This window comes from Rhipicephalus microplus, chromosome 5 (assembly GCF_043290135.1).
Source record: "Rhipicephalus microplus isolate Deutch F79 chromosome 5, USDA_Rmic, whole genome shotgun sequence".
NCBI classification, from domain to species: domain Eukaryota; kingdom Metazoa; phylum Arthropoda; class Arachnida; order Ixodida; family Ixodidae; genus Rhipicephalus; species Rhipicephalus microplus.
The window spans coordinates 6,281,507-6,307,253 of NC_134704.1; the positions used below are offsets into that span (position 1 = coordinate 6,281,507).

A 25,747-nucleotide genomic window follows, 5' to 3' on the forward strand; every position below is an offset into this window, starting at 1 on the left:
CTTTCCGAAAATTGGACATGTCCACGCACAAACTTGCAGAAGATAGCAAATGCCAGCTGCGAGCCACGATAAATAACTTTGTACAAGTTAGTGTAGTGAGAAGTACTTCACAGAAAAGTCCAATAATTCTATAGCTGTAGTATCACTAACAAGCAGCACACATAATGCACTTACTTCATTAACGTGGCATGGGTAGTGGGCTTGTGCAACACAAGGGTGGCACCACAATCAGCAGACAGACTGATCCATGAATAATGTATAAGGGGAATTTCACAGCTAATCTAACAGAAGAACTAAGATTCTATCCACAAATGCCGAGATTGATTTCTAGGCCCATAGAGCACAGCAGTACAGGAGAGAAAAATGTGGTCACCTGCCTAGCTATCTCCTCCTCAAGATTGCTCTGTTCACACTTTTTCGCCATTACTGAGAAGCACATCCACCAGAGCTCTTTTTGTTACACAAGGCGTCATTCGATGATGCCGGGCCTTTCGCAATTGTGTGCTTTTTGTGCTCCCTACAATGATGACTTAAATACATGATCATTGATATGTGGGGTTCAATGTCCCAAAACCACCATATGATTATGAGAGACGACGTAGTGGAGGACTCCGGAAATTTCGACCACCTGGGGTCCTTTAACTTGCACCCAAGTCTGAGCACATGGGTCTACAACATTTCCGCCTCCATCGAAAATGCAGCCGCCACAGCCGGGATTCGATCACGCGACCTGCGCGTCAGCAGCCGCGTACCTTAAGCACTAGACCACTGCAGCGGGGCATTGAATCCAGTAATACTTTTTTCAGTGATTTGATTGCTCAAAGCAATTTCGGCGCAGCTTCTGGAGCAGCAAATGAGGCTTCTGGAGCACGTTACCAGGCCCACATTTGCGAATAAAAATATTTATGTCTCTAATACTGTCATTAGTATGTTGACATGTGGCAAAAAGTAGGAAGATGAAATAAAATAAAAAGGAGGGTATCAAACAAAGATGTACAAATTAAAGAGAGAAGAAGGTGTGTACACTAAACATTTCAGACTTGTCATGCTACTAGCACTCATTTCCTTTTATTTATATTTTTTAAAGTTTCTAACCTTATATATCTTTGTAGCATATCTACTTGCATAATAGGTGCACTTTACTTCCAGAAAATTTGGCACCAAGTTTGGGGTGTGCTCATTACGTGGGGTAAAATGTCCGAAAACTTTATTTCTGACTATAGCAAAGACCGTTGATAATATACGTCGCCAAGTCACGAATATCCGCACTACAGCCGAAACAACCTTTTTTAGAGGCTGCACTGGCACGAAACGTGTTGAGCATGCAGTCACGCGTGTCCGAGAATTGAGGCATGAGACGTGCTGTGCGTTCAAATTTCCTAAAATTAACATTGATAGACCCCCAGTGCCAACAAAATGAACGCGGAAAAAAACAAATACGAGACAAAAGCCCTATCGTGGAAATTCTCCGATTATGTTTCAAGCCACCTAGATTATACTCATTATCAGGACAGATATTTCGTGGGCTGACCAGTACTGATTGTTCGATTTCACAGGCTCACACCTCACATTCAAGACATTGCAATTGAATCGCAAACGAACATTTGAGTGTTTCAAGCGTCGACCAAGCCCTCTTTCCTTCAAATAAAGCCATTGAAAAGAGTTATCCGCACAAAACAGGAACTCTGATCGCTCATGACCGCTACCGAAAAGCACCAAAAGTGATTAGGCCGAGCCTATAATTTGGCACCTCGTACACAAGCAATGATCCAAGAGCAGCACACGTGATACGGTGATTAGGTTCGCGACAGGAAATCAACGGCGACACAAGTCTGCCGTGGGCTTGTGCATGTCCAAAAGAAAACAAAAAACTTCCGTCGGAAAGCCAAAAAGCTTTTAAATTTGCGGACAAGACAGCAAACGCGATAACGACGATGCTCTTCCTGACAGAAATCTCAGTGCGCACTTGATGAGGATGCGATCACACTTTCCATGCAGCATGCGCGTGCAGCTGAAGCCACACCAGTGCAGAGGCTCCTCCGCTACACCCAAGCAACTACCCTTCTTCCTTACTCCGTGCGGAACTGGCGCAGTGCTGCAGCGGTCTTATTCCTTTTTTTTCTTGTTGCTCATTACACTTAATGTAAGAGGGTGTCGAATAGCAAGCGTGCAAATGCCCTACAGAATTACTAATCACGGCCAAGTTCATGATGCACCTATTATGCGCAAAATTTTAAAAATTGATTTCTCGTGACCAAACTGAGAGTGCGCCTATTGTGCAAATAAATACGATAATTTCCTTTTTTTTCTTTGTACATTTTTAAAAATAGGTTTCGTGACCAAACTGAGAGTGCGCCTATTGTGCAAATAAATACGATAATTTCCTTTTTTTTCTTTGTACATTTTTAAAAATAGGTTGGCAATCATTAGTGCAGTAATCATCCATAAGCTACAACAAGTTTTCTTGGTCGATCCCCCAGAGTGGGTATGGGCCAGAAGTGATGGGCCACAAATAAAAGAGAATTGAAGAACACAGAGAAAAGAGTTTGAAGAACGAGCATGAGAATAATTCATATTTAAATTTGTTATATTAGTTAATTCTAACTTATACGAGTAATACATTAAAGAAAATACTGAGGAATTCATCTACTACTCAGTCAATCCCCTATATGAGCCATGAGATGAGAAGAAAAATGGAACATTCATGCCCACTGTAGGTATCAGCCACGAGAAGTGAACAAAAACAAGAACAGAGAGAAGGAGAGAGGGCAGAGCGTATTTGAATGCCAAGAGGAGTGGATGTGCGGTGGCAGCGGCAAGGGGTTCGCCCCAAGTCCGCCAGCAGAGGCAAGGTGCCACAGACTTTGCAGCAACGTACTGTGACCCGGGGGCGCGACCAGCTCAGCCCAGTGGGGCCTTCCTCTTGAGGACGCGCAGATGTTCTGCAGATATGCTTCACGAGTCGCACACCTGAGGACAAGCGGCACAGCCATTGCAAGTACCTGACGCGGCGGTGACCGGCTACAACGGGGACCCGATGGTGTAGCAGACGGTCATGCTTCAGTGAAGCATTGTTCTTAGCTGAAACGACAAGACTTCACCTCAGCACCGGGGCCACCACGTCCAGGTTATCAATCGGTGATGGAACTGTATCATTTTGGTTTTGGGGCATAGTATGTGCAAGAGATGTTTGTTTATATTGTCGAAGTTTCCCTACTTTTTGTGTACTTTTAGTGAAAAGAGTTTAGTTTTCTCTTGCATAAAGAAATTCGCGTAGTCCTCGGTGTTGCTATTCTGATTGATATGTGGGGTTTAACGTCCCAAAACCACACTATGATTATGAGAGACGCCGTAGTGGAGGACTCCGGGAAATTTAGACCACCTGGGGTTCTTTAACGTGCACCCAAATCTGAGCACACGGGAGGTGTTGCTATTCTGTTTTCTACCATAAAGGCCATGCCAAATTATGTTAGCAAGCCTGCCAGGATTAATTATTTTTTCTGATTAGACTTTATCGGCACAGGAGCATGGATTACAAAAAATCATTACGAATTGAGACTGCGTTGATGCTTAGCCAAGAGTCTCATCGCATTGTTCGAACTTACATTGTTCGAGTACACAGAAAAGGAAGCTTGCTAGGCGTGTGAAACCGTGATACATCTCTTAAAATTTCACTTCGCAGACATCTTACCACACAAGAGATGATGACACTAAATCATCCGTTTATTTAGAGCGGAAGTTTCCTAGAGCAAAGAGCATTTATCCACATAAGCTAATAGCTCCCTTTGATGACAAAAGCAATGATTTAGATGCTTATTTGCACTGTTTTGAAAGAATGGCTGTGAGTTGAGGATCAATATATTTGCACAGCGCAAGAAAACAAGCAGTTACAACGTAATTACAGAAGGAACAAACATGGACAGAAAAGAGCGCTGGAAATATATACACATGATAGCCAGCAGCACATTACAGTACAACCGTGCAGCCTATTGAGTCATAGTCAGTGTAGCTACGCTCCAACTACTCATTTTCTGTGCAAATATGTTGATTCCAAACCACCATGTAGACCAAGCGTCCGTCTTATCGGGCTAAGGATGGCAGAAAAGAGAGTGGGCGACAGCACTGAGTCTATTGTTTAGTAGGCAAAGCATTGAGTGTGTTCGGAAGGATGCCGGCGTCGGAGTCTACGGACTACAACAAGGCCAAAAAAGCTCTGCTTCAACGGTTCAGGCTAACAACCCAAGGATTCCGAGAAAGATTTTGAAAATGTAAACCTGAAAATGCAGAGATGAGTAAACAATTTGTTTGTAGATTAACTAACTTTTTTGAGAGATGGATGGAAATGTCCAACACAGAGAAGACATACGAGACGTCTAAAAGAACCGTGATCAAGCAATTCTTGACAGGTTGTAGTTCAGACTTCAGTGTCTTCCTTCACTTGCATTTAAATGGTTTGATGACTATGCTGAGTGCGCATATATGCATATATGCCATGGCGAGAAAAGTTCAGAAAGGGGCACGTTCCCGACGTAATCCCCCCCCCCCTCGCTACACTACTGGCCGTCTTGTTTTGTGTAATGCCTCAATTGATAACATTCTGCGGCGCATTGTCTTTTACACATGGTTAAAGCAAAGATAAGAAGAGACCAATCTCTTTTAAACTGAGGGCGGATGTGATAACATCTCCACTTGTGCCTGGCCTCCTATTGATTGTTGCAAGCAGAGAGGGACGCGCTGCTTATGTCCAGGGGACAGGAAGGAACGAGCTAGGAACCGGGGGGGGGGGGTTTATGAACTTTGACTTTAAAGGTGTGATCGCTGGAACGTGCGCTATTTACGGCTGGTATACCTTTCTAAATTGTACTCTCAACGTGAACAGGCTGTGGGAAAAGTGCTTCACTTTCTAGAGCGGCCATATAAGGGTATGCACTGAGCCTTGATCGCAAGGCGGCCACACCATCATTTAGCCATTTCAGAGGGACGTGCTGTTTCTGCTGTACAAATAGAATCGCATTACTGGTCTAGAGCAGCGCAGTGCGTGCCTGTCAACACTGTTGTTGGCCACGGCTTCTATCTAATATCAGCTACAAGCTTTTGTTTATGCTTACATTACAACAGAAGGACCTAATACGCAGTGCGACCATGTTTGGTACGATTACGGCATCCATCTTAACATATTTCTGAAGAAAACAACAGCTGGAGTAGCCGGCTGGGTGCTCTAGACAAGTCTGATTCTATCTGTACGTGCATCGGCGTGCAAGAGATATTTCAGGGGTCTCTATAGTCGCCCAAGTCGCAGATATTGAACACCGCGTGTGCAGCAAGTTCTTGCGAGTGCATGTACCTTTGATGATTTGATGATTGATATGTGGGGTTTAACGTCCCAAAACCACCATATGATTATGAGAGACGCCGTAGTGGAGGGCTCCGGAAATTTCGACCACCTGGGGTTCTTTAACGTGCACCCAAATCTGAGCACGCGGGCCTACAACATTTCCGCCTCCATCGGAAATGCAGCCGCCGCAGCCGGGATTCGAACCCGCGACCTGCGGGTCAGCAGCCGAGTACCTTAGCCACTAGACCACCGCGGCGGGGCTGCATGTACCTTTGAAATGTCAACCCGGCCATTAGAGCTTCTCACGAATGAGGTCAAGCCTTATGATTTGGTATAAATATACAAGTTGTTGGTATCGCATTCACTTTTAAGAGCGTAAGTGAAACTAACAAATTGTATCTTTTAGATCCAATATCGCATAACTCAGAAGAACACTGTCTAAAGGGAGAAGCTTTCGCGCTGTCAATTATATAAACGTAAATCAGAAGAACACTGTCTAAAGGGAGAAGCTTTCGCGCTGTCAATTATATAAACGTGAAGCTGATGTCAGTTGTAGAAAGTTAATGAGCAGTCTCATTATGCCTCAAGATAGCGTGTGCCCTCAAGATAGCGCGTGCGCGTGGTCGATGAATTCAATCCAAAATTCATTGACCAAAATCACTTCAAATTCGCTTCGAACCTAAAATCCAGTATTCGCACAAGCCTAGTTAACACGACTACTTGCTCGACATAACACTTGTAGAGAGCGTTATTGCAAAGGAGTTGCAAACACCAGCATTGCTCTATGATAGAGCTGTGCGCCGGTACCGAAATTGCCGGCAGCAGCGGCGTCAACGCCGTGGGGTCTGCCACAAATCACCGCCGCAGTGGTCCTGCTCGGAAGCTTCAGGCTCGGCATCGGGCTCGTCGTCGACGAAGTCAGCCTCGCGAAAACAGTTTCGCGCGCATGTAGCCGTCACCACCGCCCATTAAATATTCACCATCTCCACAGCTGAATACCGGGACGCCCGAAGAGGCAAGTTGGCTGCCAGGTGGTCAACAGATATGAGCAAGCGCCCTGAAACGGGGCCCTTAACGCACGCACTACGCTCAAGCCAAGCGGTCACACACACTTTAAAGATTTTGTTGAGCAGCAAGAGAAAAATTGGCCCGTATCTGCATGTTAATCTGCAAATGTCGTCGAAAGACGATAGTCTTGCACGTGGAGAGAGTGAACAAAACATTTATTTGATGTTCTGCGCCAGAAAATCGGTGAATGGTGTTCTGGAGGCGCTGTGTTAGAGTGCCTCGAGCGTGCAGCGGAGGCGAATGAGCGCATCAAGTCACATCACACGTGAGGCATGAGCGCCATTTGGCATTTTTCTAGGAAAACGTTGCACGTTCGAGACGGGCGTGAGCGCCCGTCTCAGAGGTGATAAGGTGTAGAACGCAAAGCGACGGGTAGGTGCCACCATTGTGTCGTCTTAGCAAAGCGTTGGAAACACTCGCCTTTTCGTGCAAGCATTGCATGGTCAGCGCAGCGTGATAAACGCTACGGTCCTTAAAATTACTTATGTATGCCTTTTGTAGTAAAAGACGCACATGCAGATCATATACGTGTTGTTATTGTGCCTCAGATATGCGCAATAATTGCTTTTTAGTCGACAATCACACAAGTATAATTGCTGAATTTTTAGCAACATTGGTGGGCGCTGCAGATGGAGTTTGGGGTATCAGCTGGTGCCGTTGTGTACCCAGTATCGTTAAGGGTGGACAAACAGACAAATGTATAGACAGACAAATTTTTGTGTCGAAGGTCCCAAAGAAAGACTATCGTCCTAAAAAAAAAAAGCATGCTAGTCCTCCCGTCGGTCATCATGACCACACACGCACACCAAGAGCGAGCAAAACGCACACACGCGACACACATGCCAGAACGCGTGGAACAGCTCAGGGACCGTTTCCAGTCAGAAAACGAAACGTGGCAAGCAAGCATGGCGGGCATCACGGAGCGGTGGAGACGGGCCAAGGGGTTTGTGATCAAGAGAGGAGAGCAGACTTGCGAGAGAAGGGCAAGTAGTTGTGATAAAGGGAGGGGAGGATGCGGCGGGAGGGCGACCTTGAAAACCAAAACACACTGACAGGAGGCAGATTGTGTAGCTTGCTTGAAAGGTCCGCGAAACTCGCAGGTAGAAAGAGTTGGAAAGAGTGCATGGCCGCCTGAATCGGTGTTCGGCGGTGTTCGAGGAATCGGCGGCTGCGGTCAGAAAATCGTTTTGTTGCGCAGGCGGGTTTGCGTGGCCTCACGAACTTGGATATTTTGCGATTCCTTCTGTGCAAATCAACAGCTATTTTCGCGCTTCCGCACGCGCACGGAAGGCATGCTGAGCCGAGTGCGAAGTGAGCGAGAACAAGTCCTAAACATGAAACGAATCACAAATGATCAGAGTCTGTGGTGTAGTGTACACGTGTGCACTAGATGCGGACTATCGGATTCAGTCGGTGGCCGACGATGCTGGAAAATGGTCTGGTCACTCCAGGGCGGCGACGTCAACGACAGCGCCAGTGATCAAAAACGGAGTAGGTGGCCGACCGGTCTTTGAAAGATCGGTGGCAGTGTGAAAACACTAGCCTCGTCTGGCGATGCGGAATGCTCAGAGTAGCGGGGGGACAAAGGACAAAGGACGCGTAACAAAAGCGGGGGAGAGCGGCAACTAGAGGGGCGCGGAGGCAGGGTCGGCATTTAACAATAAGAATGTATGGGCACCTCGCCGATGTCTGATCGGTGGTCAAAATGGGTTTCCGAAATTGGTTTCGCTGTAACCGATCAGCGGCGCTCGGAGACGTTCGTATGTGCGATTTTGTGCCATTGAACCAATGTATATTTTCGCGGTCACGCGGATATTGTTCGTTTTAAGTGGGGCCGTTTTATGTGGGCTTGACTGTACATATAGCTTCCAAATAGCCATGCCTCGTGTCATAATAATATCGTAGCCCCTAGAAAGGTATACGAGACGTTCGCTGATGCCTGCTAAAATAGCGTGCACTAGCACTAGTGACCGGGCTTTTAGTATAATCAAATATAAAGTTTGCAGATCGAGTCACGCAGCCTGAGTATCTCATGATACTCCTTCATCCAGCTAAAGACTGACAAGGCTTCCTTTCCGGTTGAGGAGCAATCGACAGCAGGCATCGCACGCGGAGTGCTGTCATCGCATGTGCCCTCTGTGCAAAGGAGATGGGCAGCTTGTTTCATCTATGCTACAGCAGTGCTCCTCGCTAGCACTCGCGAGATTTTATCCGCTGGAACAGCATACAGTGCGCGCAAGAAATTTGTTGATTTCAACTTTACAAGTAACATGGCAGCGACGATGAAAACCTGTAAAGGGTGTCCATATAATATTTTCTCACAATCAAAAATGTAACACAAAAGTCGAAGAGGGCTGGCCTTTTTATGGCGAGCTGCGTCGTTTTAGCTGTAAACAATTCGTCCGTTGGTAAAATGAAATAATACAGTGCCTCTTCTTTTGGTCTTGTTTGTTCTCCATTATACTCAACTTCACTTCCTTCACTAATATTCCTACAGACTGCATCTCTACGACATTTGTGTCTTCATAAAGTACATGGGCAATATGTGAGCGAGAAAGCGCTTGTCCTCTCTTCCTTTCTGTTTATTCGTGCGCTTGAACAACAGTTATACCATGCATATCCAAATAGCCCAACTTTGGATTCTGTTGCAACATGTGAGTGCACAGGGTTGAGCTTATAAGGATTTTCAGCTTGTGGGCTACACACTCTGTTATTTCCACTTATGCAACCCGAGTCACAAAATGCAGTGAAATCAAAAGTTCATCGCACATTATAATCATGCGAAACACGAGGAAGAACTATTGGAGGGTCGGGGGGTGAATGCATGGACAAGCAGGGTAGAAAACAATTTGCATCAATAATTCTCGAATATGGAGCATTCGAGAGTATGTGCCTTAATCATGGCACCTGAATCACGGTTCTAGAAGGCATCACGAAGAGCTCCACAAGAACGAGAAACACCAAGACTTTTGTCTTGACGATCTCGTTCACGATACACAATCTAGTGTGCATCTTCAGAAGCTATTTTAGGGTCCTTATATAGACAGGGCTTACAAACACGGACACATGAGAGCAGTCAAGACACCGCAAACGCAGCTCTAAAAAATTTTAAAGCTCCTGAAAAGGTGAAGTGGTGTATTTTATGCCCAGATTCCTCCCTCGAGTAAAATGAGACAAATGGCGGCACGCCACAACTTTTGGAGCAGCGGTCGCGGCAGCATGGTCTCTCTCAAAACTTCAACAGCAGTGCGGACGACGTGAGCAAAAACTGGCGGCCGTGGGGCTCAACTTTACTTTATGGTAGAATACTCGACTGCCACGCAGAAGACCGGGGTTGAAATCTTTTCCGTTCCTCGAAATGTTTTTCCTCATTTAATTTTTTTTCTAGAGAATGCAAGCATTGAGATGCAGTACGTAACAGGGACTGGAGAAGTGAAGCCTCTGTTGTTCTTCTGTTCTTCTCTTCTCCAATCCTTGTTACGACTTGTTGCATTCTGAAACTCGTTCAAATGACTGTTTTGCTACAATTCATTTTTTTTTTTCATTTGCGCGAAGCCTGCAACGAGCACCGGCGGCAGTGGAGCTGGTAGTGGGCAAAACGCCGCCAAAATTGGCTCTGGTTGTGATCTCATGTTTTTGTGAAATACATATAAGTGCCGAAATACCATCACTGTCACCAGAGCCATGGCCGAGAGCACAGGGTGGCTGCTTACCACTGGTTAGGTAAATGGTGGGTGGAAGCAAAGAATGGCACACATCACCTGTCGCCCTGGTACGAGGGCATAGAACCTTACCTGCTGTTACAGATTCTCATACCTTGATGATAGTCGGTAAGAGGGCGCCAACGTATCTAGAAATGTTTTTCTCATTTCAGTTTTCCATTTTGCGCGGTAGTGGTTACAGATGTCGTCAGACAACCATCCCACTACCACTGCCATTGCAATCTGATAACAGCTTTCGCTGCAATAACTGCCAGCGTTCCTTTCTTTTTCTAACTTCACAACAGTTACAAACTATATCTACTCAACTCAATATTAAGCTACGGAATTAACAGAAAACATTATGTGGTGGTTGACAATGCTTGACAGGAATGTCATAAAGCCTGCCTGCCTCCCACTTTTAGCAGGAAACAGTAACATCTGGAATTATTGCTGGATGGATTATAGTCCTGTACAGCATTAGAAGACAGCAGCTACGTCAGAACCAGATTCACACACACCCGCACCAACGGGCATGCGCTCCATATGGACATCATGAGCTGAAAAGAGCACCACCGAAAACATTTCTGGTGTCAGATTAGCTGTGTCTTTCTTGTCACCTTAAGTTGTAACTCACTGTAAACACACAGTAGACTGCTGGAAAACACCGCACACTTAAACTAAAAATGTTCTTGCTCAGACAACGAGTGCCTGTCGTATGGCTTTTCTCCTAACACCCGCAAAATGACGTCTTGCAGCATCTCTTGGTACAGTTTAGAGCCATTGATGCCGCTATCGCATCACTGTATTCTGTACTGAGGTCACAAATACAACAATGGCCTTCGAGTTCGGTTTCAGCTCTTTGATGAATTCTTCTTTGGCTGCTGAACTCTAATGTGCTTTGCTAATTGGAAGTATGGCTGGTCTCCAGCAACGCCTTTCTCTCCTTTTTTAGAGAGTTGATTACATTTTGCACACCTTAGATTTCATGCTTGCAGTGGGAATTTAAGTGGTGTAGCAGGTACCCATTATGAGTGAGCAGGTCATGTGGAATGTGCTCTGTCCCTAGGTAGGCGAGCTATGCAAAATGCCCACGAATTATGATATGCATTGCTAGAGATGAGACCTTACTCAATTCAGGAGGGCATGGTGCTGGAAAGCTGTCACAAGTGGGACTGCTGCAAGGCCTGCCGAATGTCATTTCATAAATCATGTGGCCAAAGCTGTACACATCCACAGCCTCCGCAGTCTGTCAAAATGAAAATGAGAAAAAAATGGGGGAAGGGGGGGGGGGAGAGCCTGTCAAGTCGAAGCAATGGCCCTCAATTTTTAACCTAGTACACAACAAGATCAGTTCTCATCAGCATAAATCATTAACAAATAGTGAAGTGAGGCCACTGTTTCCTTCATAAATGGCCAATTTCAACTGGAGAAGCATTAGGGCAGCATTAGGGCAAAACAATCCAGCAGCACCACGCCACCCACCTCTATCTCACCAAACAAGGAGAATTTCTTTGTTAGACACAACCAACAAACAGCACTTTTTAATTTAGGTCATAATTACTGCACTACAGAGTTGAAAACAACAAATAATGCAATGCGCCCCATGCAATTCTTGGCTAACTGGTTCTCGTTCTCACTAGAAATTTACATTAACAAAGCAGCACGCAGATATATGACACAAAATCCTTCTCACATAACCAAACAATCACTTGGAAGAAGAAGATGCGCCTCCGTTCAGCAGCATCGCCAATGCTCAGCTTGAGCTTCTGCCTCACTGGAGGTTGCCTGCCTCTCCGCTCATCATCATAGCAATCGCCAGTAAACCTCATTGCACACTGTACACGTAGTCCAATCTGCGATGATGAGCTGCGAGGCAGAGGGACAAAAGCGCGAGTTGAGCATTGGCAATTCTTCCAAGTGATTGTTTGGTTATGTGAGAAGAATATTGTATCATGTATCTGTGCGCTGCTTTATTAATGTGAATTACGATACCTACAACCCTTTCATTAATGCTATAGTATTCCTCTATGTTGCCAGCTATGTTTCTGTGAATAAGGAATCCCGCTACCAGTTCTCTTCTGTCAGCCAAGCCACAATAGCAGAGGCCGTGCCCATTCTGTAGCACTGTATAGGCCTCGTCTGTCCTATTAACCTCACTGAGCCCTATTACATCCTTTTTTAGACCCTCTAGCTCTTCCAATAGTACAGCTAGACTTGCCTCACTAGATAAGGTTCTAGCGTTAAATGTTGCCAAGTTCAGATTCCAATGGCGACCTGTCCAGACCCAGGGATTTTAAGCACCCTCTGCTGCGTTGCAGATCTGATCGCCGCTACGGTCAGTTGCTTCGCAGCTACTGGGGACTGAAGGCCGTGAGTTAATTGACGTATGCATGTGGGAGGTAGTGGCCAGATACTGCACCAGGATGGCCAATCCTTTTTAATTTTTAATCCGGTTTGGAACTGTGCGGCACCGGGATTCGAACCATGGACCTCTTGCATGTGAGGCTGATGCTCTAACCACTACACCATCGCTACCATTGCATGACATATAGCCCATTATCTTCAATGTATTGAGGATGCCGTTGCTATGGTAACAAATAATGTGGTACTTGAAGAAAGAATGACATGTGCGAAACGACGCAGGTCGTGAAAGCTTCTACTATACTGTTTTGTAGCTTTACTGATCTTTCTTTTTTGCGATGGCGTCTATATATCGCTGCTTTTGCATTTTTTGTTTTTGTTCTTAGTTTCTTCAAACAATGGCGCTCAGAGCGTCGCCGGCGCATTTCCTCTAGCACCATGGCGTTCGGCGCATTCTTCGACCAGCTTCACAATTTTCAAGCTGGAAAAGTTGGAGAGCTTTATTCTCTTCCGCTTTCAGTGAAAAATCATGTTTAAACAAAAAGAAATTCGATAGTAATCCTTGTTTTGATGCAATTCTGCAATTACAATTGACAATACATTTATCCAATCAGATGATGGCAACCTTCCGGCATCATTTCCACTCGCAATAGTTCTGGCAATGCCATTGTGCAGTCGGAAGCGATGTTTTCAAGCAAGCCTTAGAGGGCCCCTTTAAAATCAAAGTTCACTGTTGCTACTCGAGCTAGCTTTACCCCCTTCCCGTGTTGTTTCATGCTCGTTAAAAACGGGTGGTTTCCTTTCTATTTGAACATTTGACGGCAGTTCTAACACACCGGGGATGTTATCTTATGTGCCTTCCTGACCATAGAGGTGGGCCGACTCATACCTCTGCTTCAGCAGCGCTCGCACGCTTTTACCCGATCGTGAAAGTTACGATGCGCGGGGGCATGTTATCAATGTATACTTGTTACGGAACATGGTGGCAGCGGCGAAAACCCGCCAAGAGTGTTTGTACAATTGCTATTACAATAGTACTGCAGTTTTTTACAGCTAAATAAGCATTTTGGGCTAGCTCTGCCTTCAGTCTCCCTTTTGTTTGATTTTTACGTTCATTTTCCTAATTTTTGTACCAAACCTGCATGTAACAAAATCCTGTTTATAATGAATTTTTATGGGATTTTATTAATTGGGTTATATCCAGGTTAACTGTATCGGCAGCATTCCTGAAACAGACGACGTCCGTCGATGAATCGCCACCACAGTTTCATGATGCCGATTGGACTAGATGTCACCAACCCTGGCATCTCCGAGAGCGTGTTTCGCCATTAAGTGACCTTGCACAACAGAAGTTGTGTCGGCACCAAACATTACATCGTGGATTACTTAGGACGCACGTGCGACCGCTGTTTATTAAAAGGAATAAAATAGGTATACGTGAGTGCGACTTTGGTGGCCCCGAGATCAAGGTGCACACGTTTCAACACTCCGGCGTGGCCTTTGCCTGTGATAAGACGCTCCAAAATCCGACTTTGGCACAGTCTGGCGCAATTTGTGTTGACATTCTCAGGATAGCGCAGTAAATATGATTTGGTGCAGTTGGCTCAGGAGTGAAATCACTGCACATTACAGAGTACAATTATGTTTTATACAATGAAGCGTTGTTCTCTCAACACTTCATTGTCAATATAAAGAAGTCATGCAAAAACAAAACAACAATTTGTATAAATATACATTTTAATTATTATTGGTGCTTATTTTCCATCCCATTATGAAAGGTTCATGATGATCGAATGCATGCTACTGTTGGGAGTCAAGGCAGTTCTATTCTTGATGGATCCCAAAAATTTTTGCAGCAGTCCATTCATGAGCCAATAAACTCCAATACTTAAATCGGCAGTTCAACAGAAACCTGTTTGGTTGGGACAAAACATGATGAAGGCAACGAAGTACACCGACTAAATAAAACGAAAAAAAAAAAACAGTGACATTTCGTGAACGAGGTTTTCGTATGCAAGCCGAGACGTCGTTTTCCATCTCTTTCAAATTTTATTTGGACAATGTACTTTGTTTCCTTTTCATAAAACTCCAGTACTCAGGTCATTTGGTGATTACTTTGAATAACGGTTCAGGATCTCCTTATCCTTGACGCGTGGTTTTGCAAAAGTGCTGCTTTCTGCTGGATAGGTGGTTTCACAGCATCACGGCCTTGAACTACAGCGAAGCTTTCTTTGCAAGGGGGGTGCACTGAACAAAATATGTCCAGATATTGGTTTCGAGTATTTGAACTTTTCAGAAACTTTAGGTTAGCTTCCAAGCCAATTTAAATATTCAAAGTTCTCAAACAATGGCCCACACCCAGTTTTATCCCTACTAACACCAAAGCGAGTCAGCAGCCAAATGCTTTACTGGCCTCAGCGGATGCCTACCCTGACTTTCTTGAGGTGAACAATCAATGGTCGCAGCCGGTTGGGTAGTCCAAGTAGCTGGTTCTGCAGCGCGGTCACCACACAGTTGCCGCCTCGTAGGACAATGTTGCCAAGATGCAAGTGCCCTGCAAACAAAAGTTATGCCTTCACAAGACTGCACAAAATACATAGCTACCATTGATGAGGGCAAATCTAGCTCAGAACTGACAGGTCATGTTGGTCTGAATTTTGAAGAAATTTACCAGAACAATCATTTTAAAGTATTCACGACAGAAGAATATTTGTGACCCGACGCTGCACTGAAGACTTTCACCATTAATGAGATTAGACACACATTTAGCTTGGGTTTACCACAGTGTTTATTTCACATGCCACACATTGCACCTCACATTATCAGGGTCATGGAGGAGTGTAATGAGTGGTTAAATGCATTCAAAAATGCATTAATCACAGTGGTTGTTCTCGTACAACAAGCGGTCACAGACGTTGCAGCGAAAGCCGAAGTGACGCGGGAGAAACTCCCGCCGAATAAGGGTGTTTGCCCCGGCGAGTTCCCAAGCCAGTTTTTGTGCCCGGACTGTATCATCAGCCCGGCGAATGTTTGCTCTCTCACGTTGCCATTGTTCGCGCTCTTCTAGAGTTGTTCGTGTCTTAATCATGAGGAGGCAATCAGTAGAAACTGATACGCGCTTGCTGGACAACGTAACAACACACCTAATGGCGCATGTGCTTGGGTACAATGCTGGACGTAAGTGATAATACAGCCAATGTAGAGCGTTTGCGACAACGATGTCAAACAGTTTTTCGTTTCTCCTGGCCATACAGAGCTTTCACTATAAAATAGCCGCCTGGGAAAGGCGCAAGAACCGCATGGGAAAGGCCCAAGTGGTTGAAAATTATCATTTTTGGCTGGTTAAGCTGGATAAGTGGTGCCATCTAGTGGGGCCAAGTTGAACAAGGCAAGCCGAAATTAGTTTAAGGGTTGTCGTTGCAACTATGGCTTCCGCTACTTTCACCCGGCTGCTATGAGTGTCGGCGGCCAACACTGGGCACAGTGATGTGAGGAATACTATTTCCAGGAGTGTGATTTGAAGCGCACTAGTGTCGTCTTATTATTACTGTTTTTAAAATCATCGCTAAAGTGAATGATGTTAGAGGAGTTTGCTCGAGGGTGCACCTGCGGTTTCTTGGCGAGACCATTTCCATAGGAAGGTGTGTTATGAGCTGGTGCATGATGTGTACAGTATGTTGAAGGCAGCGTCGTCGGGCACGTTCCGCGGCCGGCAATGTTAGCCACTTTGATCGGCACATTAACCACCTGCCCCTTTATGCTGTACTGGCCACTGACGTGAATCAAATGTCTTATGCTCATAAATGGCAGCAGACGTGGAGCTATCAGGCGTTCTTCAACGGGGTTGAGAGCAGGCAGGTGAGATTGCCTGAAGAGATATCGGTACCCACGTAGGTAACACTTATCCTAGGCACTAGTAAAGTGCTGCCATGACTACGAAGCGACAAGGACAAAGTGAACAAAGTCGCGAAGGAGGCAAGCGCACGGGCCATCGGAAACCTACGCTTTGTAGGGAGCCATCATGTGCGCGCCGCGCCAGCGCGCACGTGAAAGCTCAATAACACCGACGCGCACGTGAAGGCTCCTTAACGCCCTGGGTGGCGGCACGCCATCTAGTGAGATTAATTTGAATCACCGCCTTGTGCGGCGACCGTAGAAGTGTACACCGACAACACTGGTGTACACCCCGGCAGCTGGCCATCACCAGAGGAAAAGGCGGGAGCATTAGAAGCTTGCCAAACAAGCTCCTAATAAGCCCTTCCTTAGCACATAAGTAGCATTATGCGGTTTCTGGACCACAATTTCAACAATCAACGTCAACTTAACAAGTTAAACTTGCTTATAGAGAACCTGCTTATAGAGAACCTCCATATAACGAATTCCTCGAAATAACGAAGTTTTGCTATTCCCCGCCATTGCTCTATAGAAGCACATATTTGCAACCTCTATGAAACAAAGTAACAATGGGAGACAACCTTGATATAAAGAATTTTCCCCACGGACAATCTAGAAATTTTGCTCCGCCTTTTGGCATCTTGGTACGAGCATGCATCTTCCGCGGCTGTCCCGCTACAGACGAAGTGCGAAGCGGCAGCGGCGCGCATGGCCCACCAGACGTGAGCAAGCACTCGTTATTGCGAGGCAGGTCGGCAGGCCTGTACCCCACGAGCCGGCGCCGCAACCGCATGCGCGGGTGTGCACTCCGCCCCCTACCACTCCAAACCAAAATAAAAAAAAAAAGAAACGAAACTGCTTTTGCGTGTTGTCAGTGCCACGCTTCTAGTTAGCGTCACATGTGTAGCGCCCCACTGCATAGGAATTCTAGTCTGTGTCCACCTCGTTCACCCTTCATTTTCGACGCCGTGTGCACGTGCATAATATATTCTTATGCGCGCGCATGTTGTGGCCCCCGACGACGTTCAGCTTCACTTTTTTTTTTATTGCAATAGCAATTATATGAGCAGTCTCAACTTTTTTAGCCGTCGCCGCCGACGTCACCGTATATGTATGTATGTACAGTCGAGCCCGCTTACAACGAACCTGAGCGTGACGCGGCATCCGTTCGCTGTATCCCGAAGTTCATAGTAAATAAAACACAGCTTTTAAATAAAGTTCCGAGTGATACCACAAACTTTTCTTGCCCCAAAAAGTCCGTCATGCACGTGTTTCGAAGAGCAGAAGCGATAAGGGCGGTCTCAAGTTCATTTAAAACGGCAGGGTGCTCGTTCACCGAGGCCCGTGGCATAAGCTGCATGAGGCACTGGCTCCTAAGTTTCATCATTCTCGCAATCCAATTCCTTCAAATCGCTCTCGCCACACACTTCATTCACAATGCCCCAATCCGTGCACGGTTCCGCAGTGCAAGCATCATCACCATCGGCCGTAATTAAACCATCGCAACAGATGTTCCAGGTCGGAACATCTGTTGACAGGAACACCCTATTGTTGACACCCCATCTGTTGACAGGAACACCAATAATGCGTTCGATGCTCTATGAGCATCGAATGCGTTATTCGAAGGTTGTAGGTTCGATTCCTGCTCACGGCTGGTTATTTTTTCACCCACTTTTCTTTCTTCTTATTTACATTCCATTTGTTCTAATAACTTCCCCTATACATTCCTTGGCATACTTGTCTGTTATATCTCATTAATATTGTGTCAAAACACGGAAAAATGAGCCCTTAGGTATACACTTCTTTTCCATATATAGATATATATTTATTTATTTACAGATACTGCTAATCCCATTTGGTATTTTAGCAGGAAGGGCATTTCATAGAATGTGAACAATAAAAAGAAAGAAGAAAAACAAATCATTTGGGCTTTCAAGTTATAACACATACTACATACACGAGGGGAATACATGTTGAGGGCTAGGCAATTTTTAGCACAGGGTAATTGTTTGGAAAAGGAATGAACAGTAAAGGCGTAACATAATTTGCATCGTACCTAGTGTGACGAGCATGACAAACAAGTCCCGCAGTAAATAGAATAAAACAACAATCAATGTTCATACTTGTACCTATGACAACCTGACAACAACTACCTTATTTTATTGATTTAACAAAAACACAAAATTCGTACAGAACACGAGTAATTCAGAGAGTCTGCAATGTAGACGGGTTATTCGTTGTCGCCTTGTAAATGCTCTTTTACTGCCGCGGTAAAATTATCCAGTGAAGTACAGTGAAGTATAGAAGGTCTCAGCCGGTTCCATTCCCTTATTGCCAATGGGAAGAATGAATATTTAAATGAATCTGTGTGAAATGAGCACTCGTCAAGCATTTCAGAATGTGTGTGACGTGTCAGTCTTGTTTGTGCAATAGAAATGTATTTGGATGTATTAATCTTTATCTCTCCATGTATCAGTTGGTACATGAACCGTAGTCGTGCTAATTTGGCTCGGTTTTGAAGAGTTAGGATTCCAGCTTTTTTAATAAGTTCAGTGGGTGAGTCAGAAAATCGATACTTATTGTATATAAACCTAATTGCTTTCCTCTGAATTCCTTCTAACTTGTTAATTTTGGTGACAGAAAATGGGAACCAAACAATATTGGCATATTCTAACACAGGTCTGACGAACGTTTTGTACGCAATTAGTTTTGTTTCTGCAGGAGCTAATCGAAGGCGTCGTCTAAGGAACATCAAGCGCCGTAGCGCAGCTGAGGTTACTATGGATATGTGGGAGTCCCACCTGAGATCCTGGGTTATTGTTAGGCCGAGGTATTTATGTTCGTAAACTCGTAGCAGGGGAATGTTATTAATGATGTAGGGGAAAGTAGACCTGTTTTTTTTTCTAGTTATTGTCAGAAGAGCGGATTTTTTGGCGTTAATTGTCATTTGCCAATCATCGCACCATTTTGACACGGTTTCTAGGGCATTGTTTAGCGCTATATGATCTTCGTGGGAGTTAATTTCATTGTACAGTATGCAATCGTCGGCAAAAAGCTTTACGGTAACAGGAATATTCAGCGGTAAGTCATTAATAAATATAAGAAACAGCAAAAGTGCTAGGACGCTGCCTTGAGGCACTCCGGAAGTTACTGCTGCTATAGAGGAAGTTTCATTATTTATCTCGACGTACTGTGTCCTATCAGATAGGAAATTTTTAATCCAGCGAACAACCGAGCAATTTCCTATAGCTGACTGAAGTTTCTTAATTTTTTGTGTGAGACACGATCGAAAGCTTTTGAAAAGTTTAGTAGGATGAGGTCTACTTGTTTTTGGTTATCAATGCTCGAAAACAAGTCGTGTATCAGTTCAGCTAGCTGAGTTACTGTCGATAGCCCTCCACGAAACCCATGTTGGGAAGGTGACAAAAAGCGTTTTTGCTCGAGGTAAGTGGTCAAATGTTTAAGAATTATGTGTTCCAAAATTTTGCATACTGTGCATGTTAAAGATATTGGTCTGTAGTTTGATTCATCATTTGTGTTATCGCATTTAGGTATCGGGATTATTTTTGCCTTCTTCCATTCTTTTGGGACAGTACCTGTCAGGAGGGATTTGTAGAAGATGACATATAAATACTTTGCTATCCATTCGGCATACCTTCTCAGGAATTGGTTTGGAATCTTGTCAGGGCCAGGGCTTTTTTTTTATGTCAAGACTTAGCAAGAGGTTGAGTACGCCTGCTTCAGTTGTACAATATATATATATATATATATATATATATATATATATATATATATATATATATATATATATATATATATTGTAAGATGGCGTCCAGTACCCTCAAGACTCTTCTTTATTGTCTCAAGTATGTGCCCCACAACCTAAACTGGAGTGGTGATGATGAGTATGTACAGATGAAAAGAAAAAAGAGTAATGATGCTCACACTTATTTTCCCCGTGCACTTGAGCGGCCGGCCCGGCCGAGACTTAGGCGGGAAAGGTACGGCGACAAAGGGTTTAAGGCGTGAAACGTGAACTATCTCGGATGCACGGTAACGACGGTCCGAGGAACCCTCGACGGGAGTGACAAGGTAATTGACAGAAGATGTTCGTTCACTAACAACGTAAGGTCCGAGAAAGCGTGACTGGAACCTTTCACACAATTTGGGTGTACGAACAGGCGTCCTAAGTAGTACTTCATCTCCAGGACGGAAGGTGACGTCTCGACGAAAGCTGTCATAGCGTTACTTGCGGTCTAGTTGACTGGCCTCCGTGTTGAGTTGAGCACGTTGCCGTGCGTCAGCGAACCTGGAGACGAAATTTTCTGGCGTAGTCGTGGACGTTTTTCTCGTTACATTGAAGAAAGAGGCGTCAATAGTGAATGTCGGTGCACGACCATAGACGAGGAAGAAAGGTGAATACCCGGTGGTTCGTTGAACAGCGGTGTTGTGTGCAAACGTTACGAACGACAAGATTTTGTTCCAATTATCGTGGTTCGGTCCAATGTACATGGATATCATGTCGGTTAGAGTCCGGTGGAATCGCTCTGTCAGGCCATTTGTCTGCGGGTGATAAGCGGATGTGGTCTTATGAACTGTGCCACAAGTCTTTAGAATTTCGTCAAGAATTGTCGACATGAAGGCCTTGCCCCGGTCACTCAACAACGTGCGAGGTGCACCATGACGCAACACAATGGCTTCTAAAAAGAAGGCGGCAACGTCTGAGGCGGAGCTAGTGCGTAGAGGAGCGGTCTCCGCGTATCGTGTGAGGTGGTCGACGGCTGTGACGATCCAGCGGTGACCCGCTGGCATTACGGGAAGTGGTCCGACGAGGTCTATTCCGACAACGACAAAAGGTGTATCGGGACATGGAATGGGTTGTAATAATCCAGGAGGAGCAGAAGTTGGTCGTTTCCGGCGTTGACACAGTACACAAGAAGCAACATAATTAGCCACAAAGGTAGAAAGACCAGGCCAGAAGAAACGGCTCCTAAGGCGGTTGTAGGTCTTCTGAAATCCCAAGTGTCCAGCTGATGGGTCGTCGTGGAGTGCTTCGAGAACTTGTTTTCGCAGTGAACGGGGAAGTACTGGCACCCACCAATGCCCATCCGCATCGTAAGTATAGCGCTGCAGGACATTGTTGTCTAGCTTGAACTGCCGTAGCTGACGACGTAGTCTAGCATTAGGTGGAGAAGGCGAGTTATTCAAGTACCCGATGATGCGGTTACAGTATGGGTCGTCACGTTGGCATGTGGCAAACTGAGCACTGCTGTTTAAAGATAGGGACCCAGCAACTGCCAGGGGTGATAACGTGAGTGCAAAGGAAGCCGCTTGATCACCTGAAGGGCATCGAGGATGCGTGGTTGGAGATGAAAGTAGCAGAGGGCAGCGAGAGAGAGCGTCGGCATCCTGATGCTGTTTGCCAGACCTGTACACAACGTCAAAAGTGTACTCTTGCAAACGGAGTATCTAGCGACCAAGTCGCCCAGACAAATTCTTCAGCGAGGACAACCAGCATAGGGCATGGTGGTCGGTAAGTGTCGTCCATACAGATAAGGTCGAAACTTCTGGATGGCCCAAACGACAGCAAGACATTCCTGCTCTGTTATCGAGTAGTTCTGCTCCGCAGGTGTTAGTGCGCGGCTGGCATAGGCAACTACTCGCTCACGTGAAGTGACGTCGCGCTGGAGGAGGACGGCACCGATTCCGTGGCCGCTGACATCTGTGTGAAGGAAAGTGTGTGCGCTTTCATCGAAGTGACGGAGGACGAAGTCTGATGTCAAAGCACGTTTAAGGACATGGAAAGCACACTCGCACTCGTAAGTCCAAGTGAAGGCCGTTCCTGACGTCAGAAGCTTGTGTAATGGCCCCGCAATGGCAGCAAAGTGACTGATAAAGCGGCAGAAGTAAGACGCCAGGCCCACGAAACTTCGCAATTGTTTTTGATTGCCCGGACGTGGAAAATTAATTACGGCAGCAACCTTGTCGGGGTCGGGTCGAACGCCATCTTTGCTGACAAGGTGACCCAATACTTTGATGCTCTTGCTGGCGAAGTGGCACTTCTTTGTATTGAGCTGAAGCCCAGCGTTCGAAATGCACGTAGGAACTTCGTCCAAACGCTTAACGTGCTGAGGAAAAGTAGAGGAATAAATTACGATGTCGTCCAAATAGCATAAGCAGGTTTTCCACTTGAGACCACGTAAAACAGTATCTATCATGCGCTCGAATGTTGCTGGAGCGTTGCATAAGCCAAAAGGCATGACGTTGAACTCGTAAAGCCCGTCAGGCGTTGCGAACGCTGTTTTCTCCTTGTCTGCTTCGCGCATAGGTATTTGCCAATACCCGGATTGAAGGTCAAGGCTGGAGAAATATTCTGCGCCTTGTAGGGAGTCCAGGGCATCATCTATGCGTGGCAACGGACATACATCTTTTTTCGTTATCTTATTGAGCGCTCTGTAATCAACACAAAAGCGGACAGAGCCATTCTTTTTCCGGACCAACACCACAGGAGATGACCAAGAGCTGGATGAAGCTCGAATAATATCCCGTTTGAGCATGTCGGCGACGTTTTCCTCAATCATTTGCTGTTCCTCCGAAGACAAACGGTATGGGCGGCGGCGCACAATGGAGCTGCCTTCAGTTTCGATGCTGTGCTCTGTGACAGAGGTGCGGCCCAAAACTTTGGAATGTATGTCGAACGAAAAGCTGTGCCTTTGGAGAAGGTCTAAGAGGTCTCTCGTTTGCTCAGCAGTGAGGTGAGGACTTATGGTAGCATTGAAAGCAGCAGTGGTTGCCTTGGTATCGGTTGTAGCAAACAAAGGCGGTGATTCTGCGTGAAAGGGAACCAGCAAAAAAGGCTTGCTGTCAGCGAAGCAGCTCACAGCTGTGCCCTGGGGCAGCATCACTGGCGAAGAAGTTGGGTTCAAGGCGGTGACCAATGCCTTACTGTCGTTAAACCGCACAAGGCTGGGTGCAATGGTAAGCCCCGCAGGTTTGGAGCGAACTGATGGAGCAATGAACACGTCACCGTTAACTATAATATCCGAAGCGATTGTGAGAATTCGTTCATCTCCTGGCGAAATGAAACAATCCGCGGCAAACGGAAGCTGTATGGATCGACATCAGATGAACTCTCAGTAGCTGACATATGAATTACTCGCTGACGACACGATATGAAAGCTGATGCCGAAGAGAGGAAGTCCCATCCTAAAATGACTGTGTGAGTGCACGAAGAAAGTTCTAGAAACCAAATGTGGTGAAGGATGCCATCTATGAAAACGCGGACTGTACAAACACTTGAAGGCTGAATAGGGACTCCACCTGCGCAACGAAGGGGAGGGCCATCGTATGGCGTCCTTTTTTTAAGCAGGCACAAAAGTCTGCACGAATTACGGAAAGTGATGCGCCTGTGTCTACTAGTGCCTCTGTCTGTATACCTTCAACATACACCAATAAAACATTTGATGCGCCGTCTGGAGGAGTTTGACACAGTTAGAAAGATGCAGCTTTCCCTCCCAAAGCTGCACTGTTTAGTTTTCCAGTTGGCGGACGGAAATCATCGAAGTAGAAGGTCGAAGGGAAGAGGAGGAACGCCGCATCGGTGAAGGTGAGCGACGACGTGAGAAACGGGAACTGCCAACTGAGGCAAAGTTCTGCGGAGACGGCGACCGGCGTGTGCTGTTCTGATACAGTCGGCGATAGGGTAATCCAGTTGTATAGAAGTCATCCCGTTCATAGTCACCGTAGCTTCCTCTTGTTGACGGCGTCGGCAAAACCTTGAAATATGACCACGGATGCCGCAATAAAAGCAATTCGGTCGTGTAGTGCGCCAGGTGTTGTAAGGCTGGGAAGATGGTCACGGTGCGAGCGAGTTGACTATATATTGTGGGCATTCGTCATGCGCTTCTTTTCATATATGCATCATCATAATGATCATCATCCGTCTGGGTCTCTGTCCTCATCTTCACTGGGTGTCACCACAATCATCATCGTGTGTGTGCACGCTCAGTCTCAAACTGCCGGTTCGTTGCTGAGCCCTTGGGCTGAATAAACGCTGTCTCAACCCAGACGTCATACGTGGTGGAGGTGGATTTTCAGTCCTCGGTCCTCTCCCACTTCGCTCGACTCAATGGAGCTGCGTTCAGGCCGCCGATTGCCCCCACTGTCTGGCAGCATGTCACAGAACGAGCCTGCCGGCGCTGCTACCATCGCTGCTGCCATCTCTCCCCAGCAGTCTTCAGCCGCGCCTCCTGTTTACGTACACAGCCACCAGCGTGATCCCCCTCTCTTCGCCGGTCTTCGCGGGGAAGACGTGGAGGACTGGCTCGATGAGTACAGCCGCGTGAGTGTTGCTAATCACTGGAACGATTGCGCCAAGCTCCGTTACGTCTGTTTCTACTTGGCCGGTGTGGCACAGACATGGTATTTCAACCACGTCAATGACTTAGCCCACTGGGGGACGTTCCAGCACCAGCTGCGACATGTTTTGGGGACACCAGCCATTCGTTCCGCCGTCGCGTAGAGGACCCTCGTTGGTCGCCGACAACATCCCGGCGAATCTTTCACTTCCTACATTGAGGATGTCCTTTCACTGTGCCGGTGTGTCAATTCATCTATGCCAGAATCGGACAAAGTATGCCACATCTTGAAAGGCATTAAACCGGTTGTTTTAATGCCCTTGCTGCGCAAAATCCAGCTACCATTGCTGACGTCGTCGCGACATGCCAGTGCCTCGATTCCCTGGACTCCGTCTCCAAACGGACATTAGCGACCACCACTCAACGTTCCATGGCCATCTGCGTGACCATCCGGGACATTATACGAGAAGAATTGCGATCTATGGGCTTCACACCTTCTTCACCATGTTCAACACAGTCTTCGGGAGTTCCTTTGCGTGACCTCATTAGGGATGAACTTACATCCATGACCGGCCCTGATCTCGTACAACCACCTGCTTCTCGCACCATATCAACCTACGCTAAAGTCGCTGCTGCGCCTTCGAGCAACGTACACGTGACATTGCCGCAACCATCCTACGCGTCGGTTGCTGCCGCTCCCCCGGTCAACTACTGTTCCACGCCACCTGACCCTTCTTTGGCCCACCTGAGCGCGCTATCTCCAAGTGCCTCTAACGCCTTCTACTCCCCATCCTGGTGCTTGTCCCGACCTGTCTGCTATTACTGTGGGTATCGTGGCCACATTTCTCGTTTCTGCCGGAAGCGCCAGCAAGACGAGCGCCACGGTTACGACATGCGTGAACGAGATGTGTACTATCAAGGTCAATGCCATTCATCACCTCCACACTGGTCTCCCTCTCCACCCGCATCGAGTGCACCTCGGAACATCTGTTGTATGCCGCCGGCCCTACTGCATCTCCTCCTGAGAGAAA

General features: G+C 46.3%; 1 protein-coding gene across 1 annotated transcript in view; it reads right to left on the reverse strand.

The window, feature by feature from the left end:
* The window catches only part of LOC119175087 (PX domain-containing protein kinase-like protein), a 101,798-nt gene that overhangs the window by 40,096 nt on the left and 35,955 nt on the right, over window positions 1–25,747 (reverse strand). The window contains exons 9-10 of the mRNA XM_037426308.2: window positions 14,895–15,019; window positions 11,233–11,350 (exon numbers count right to left, since the gene is read on the reverse strand). Of these exons, the coding sequence (XP_037282205.2) occupies window positions 11,233–11,350; window positions 14,895–15,019 (243 nt within the window). The remainder of the gene's footprint in view (window positions 1–11,232; window positions 11,351–14,894; window positions 15,020–25,747) is intronic.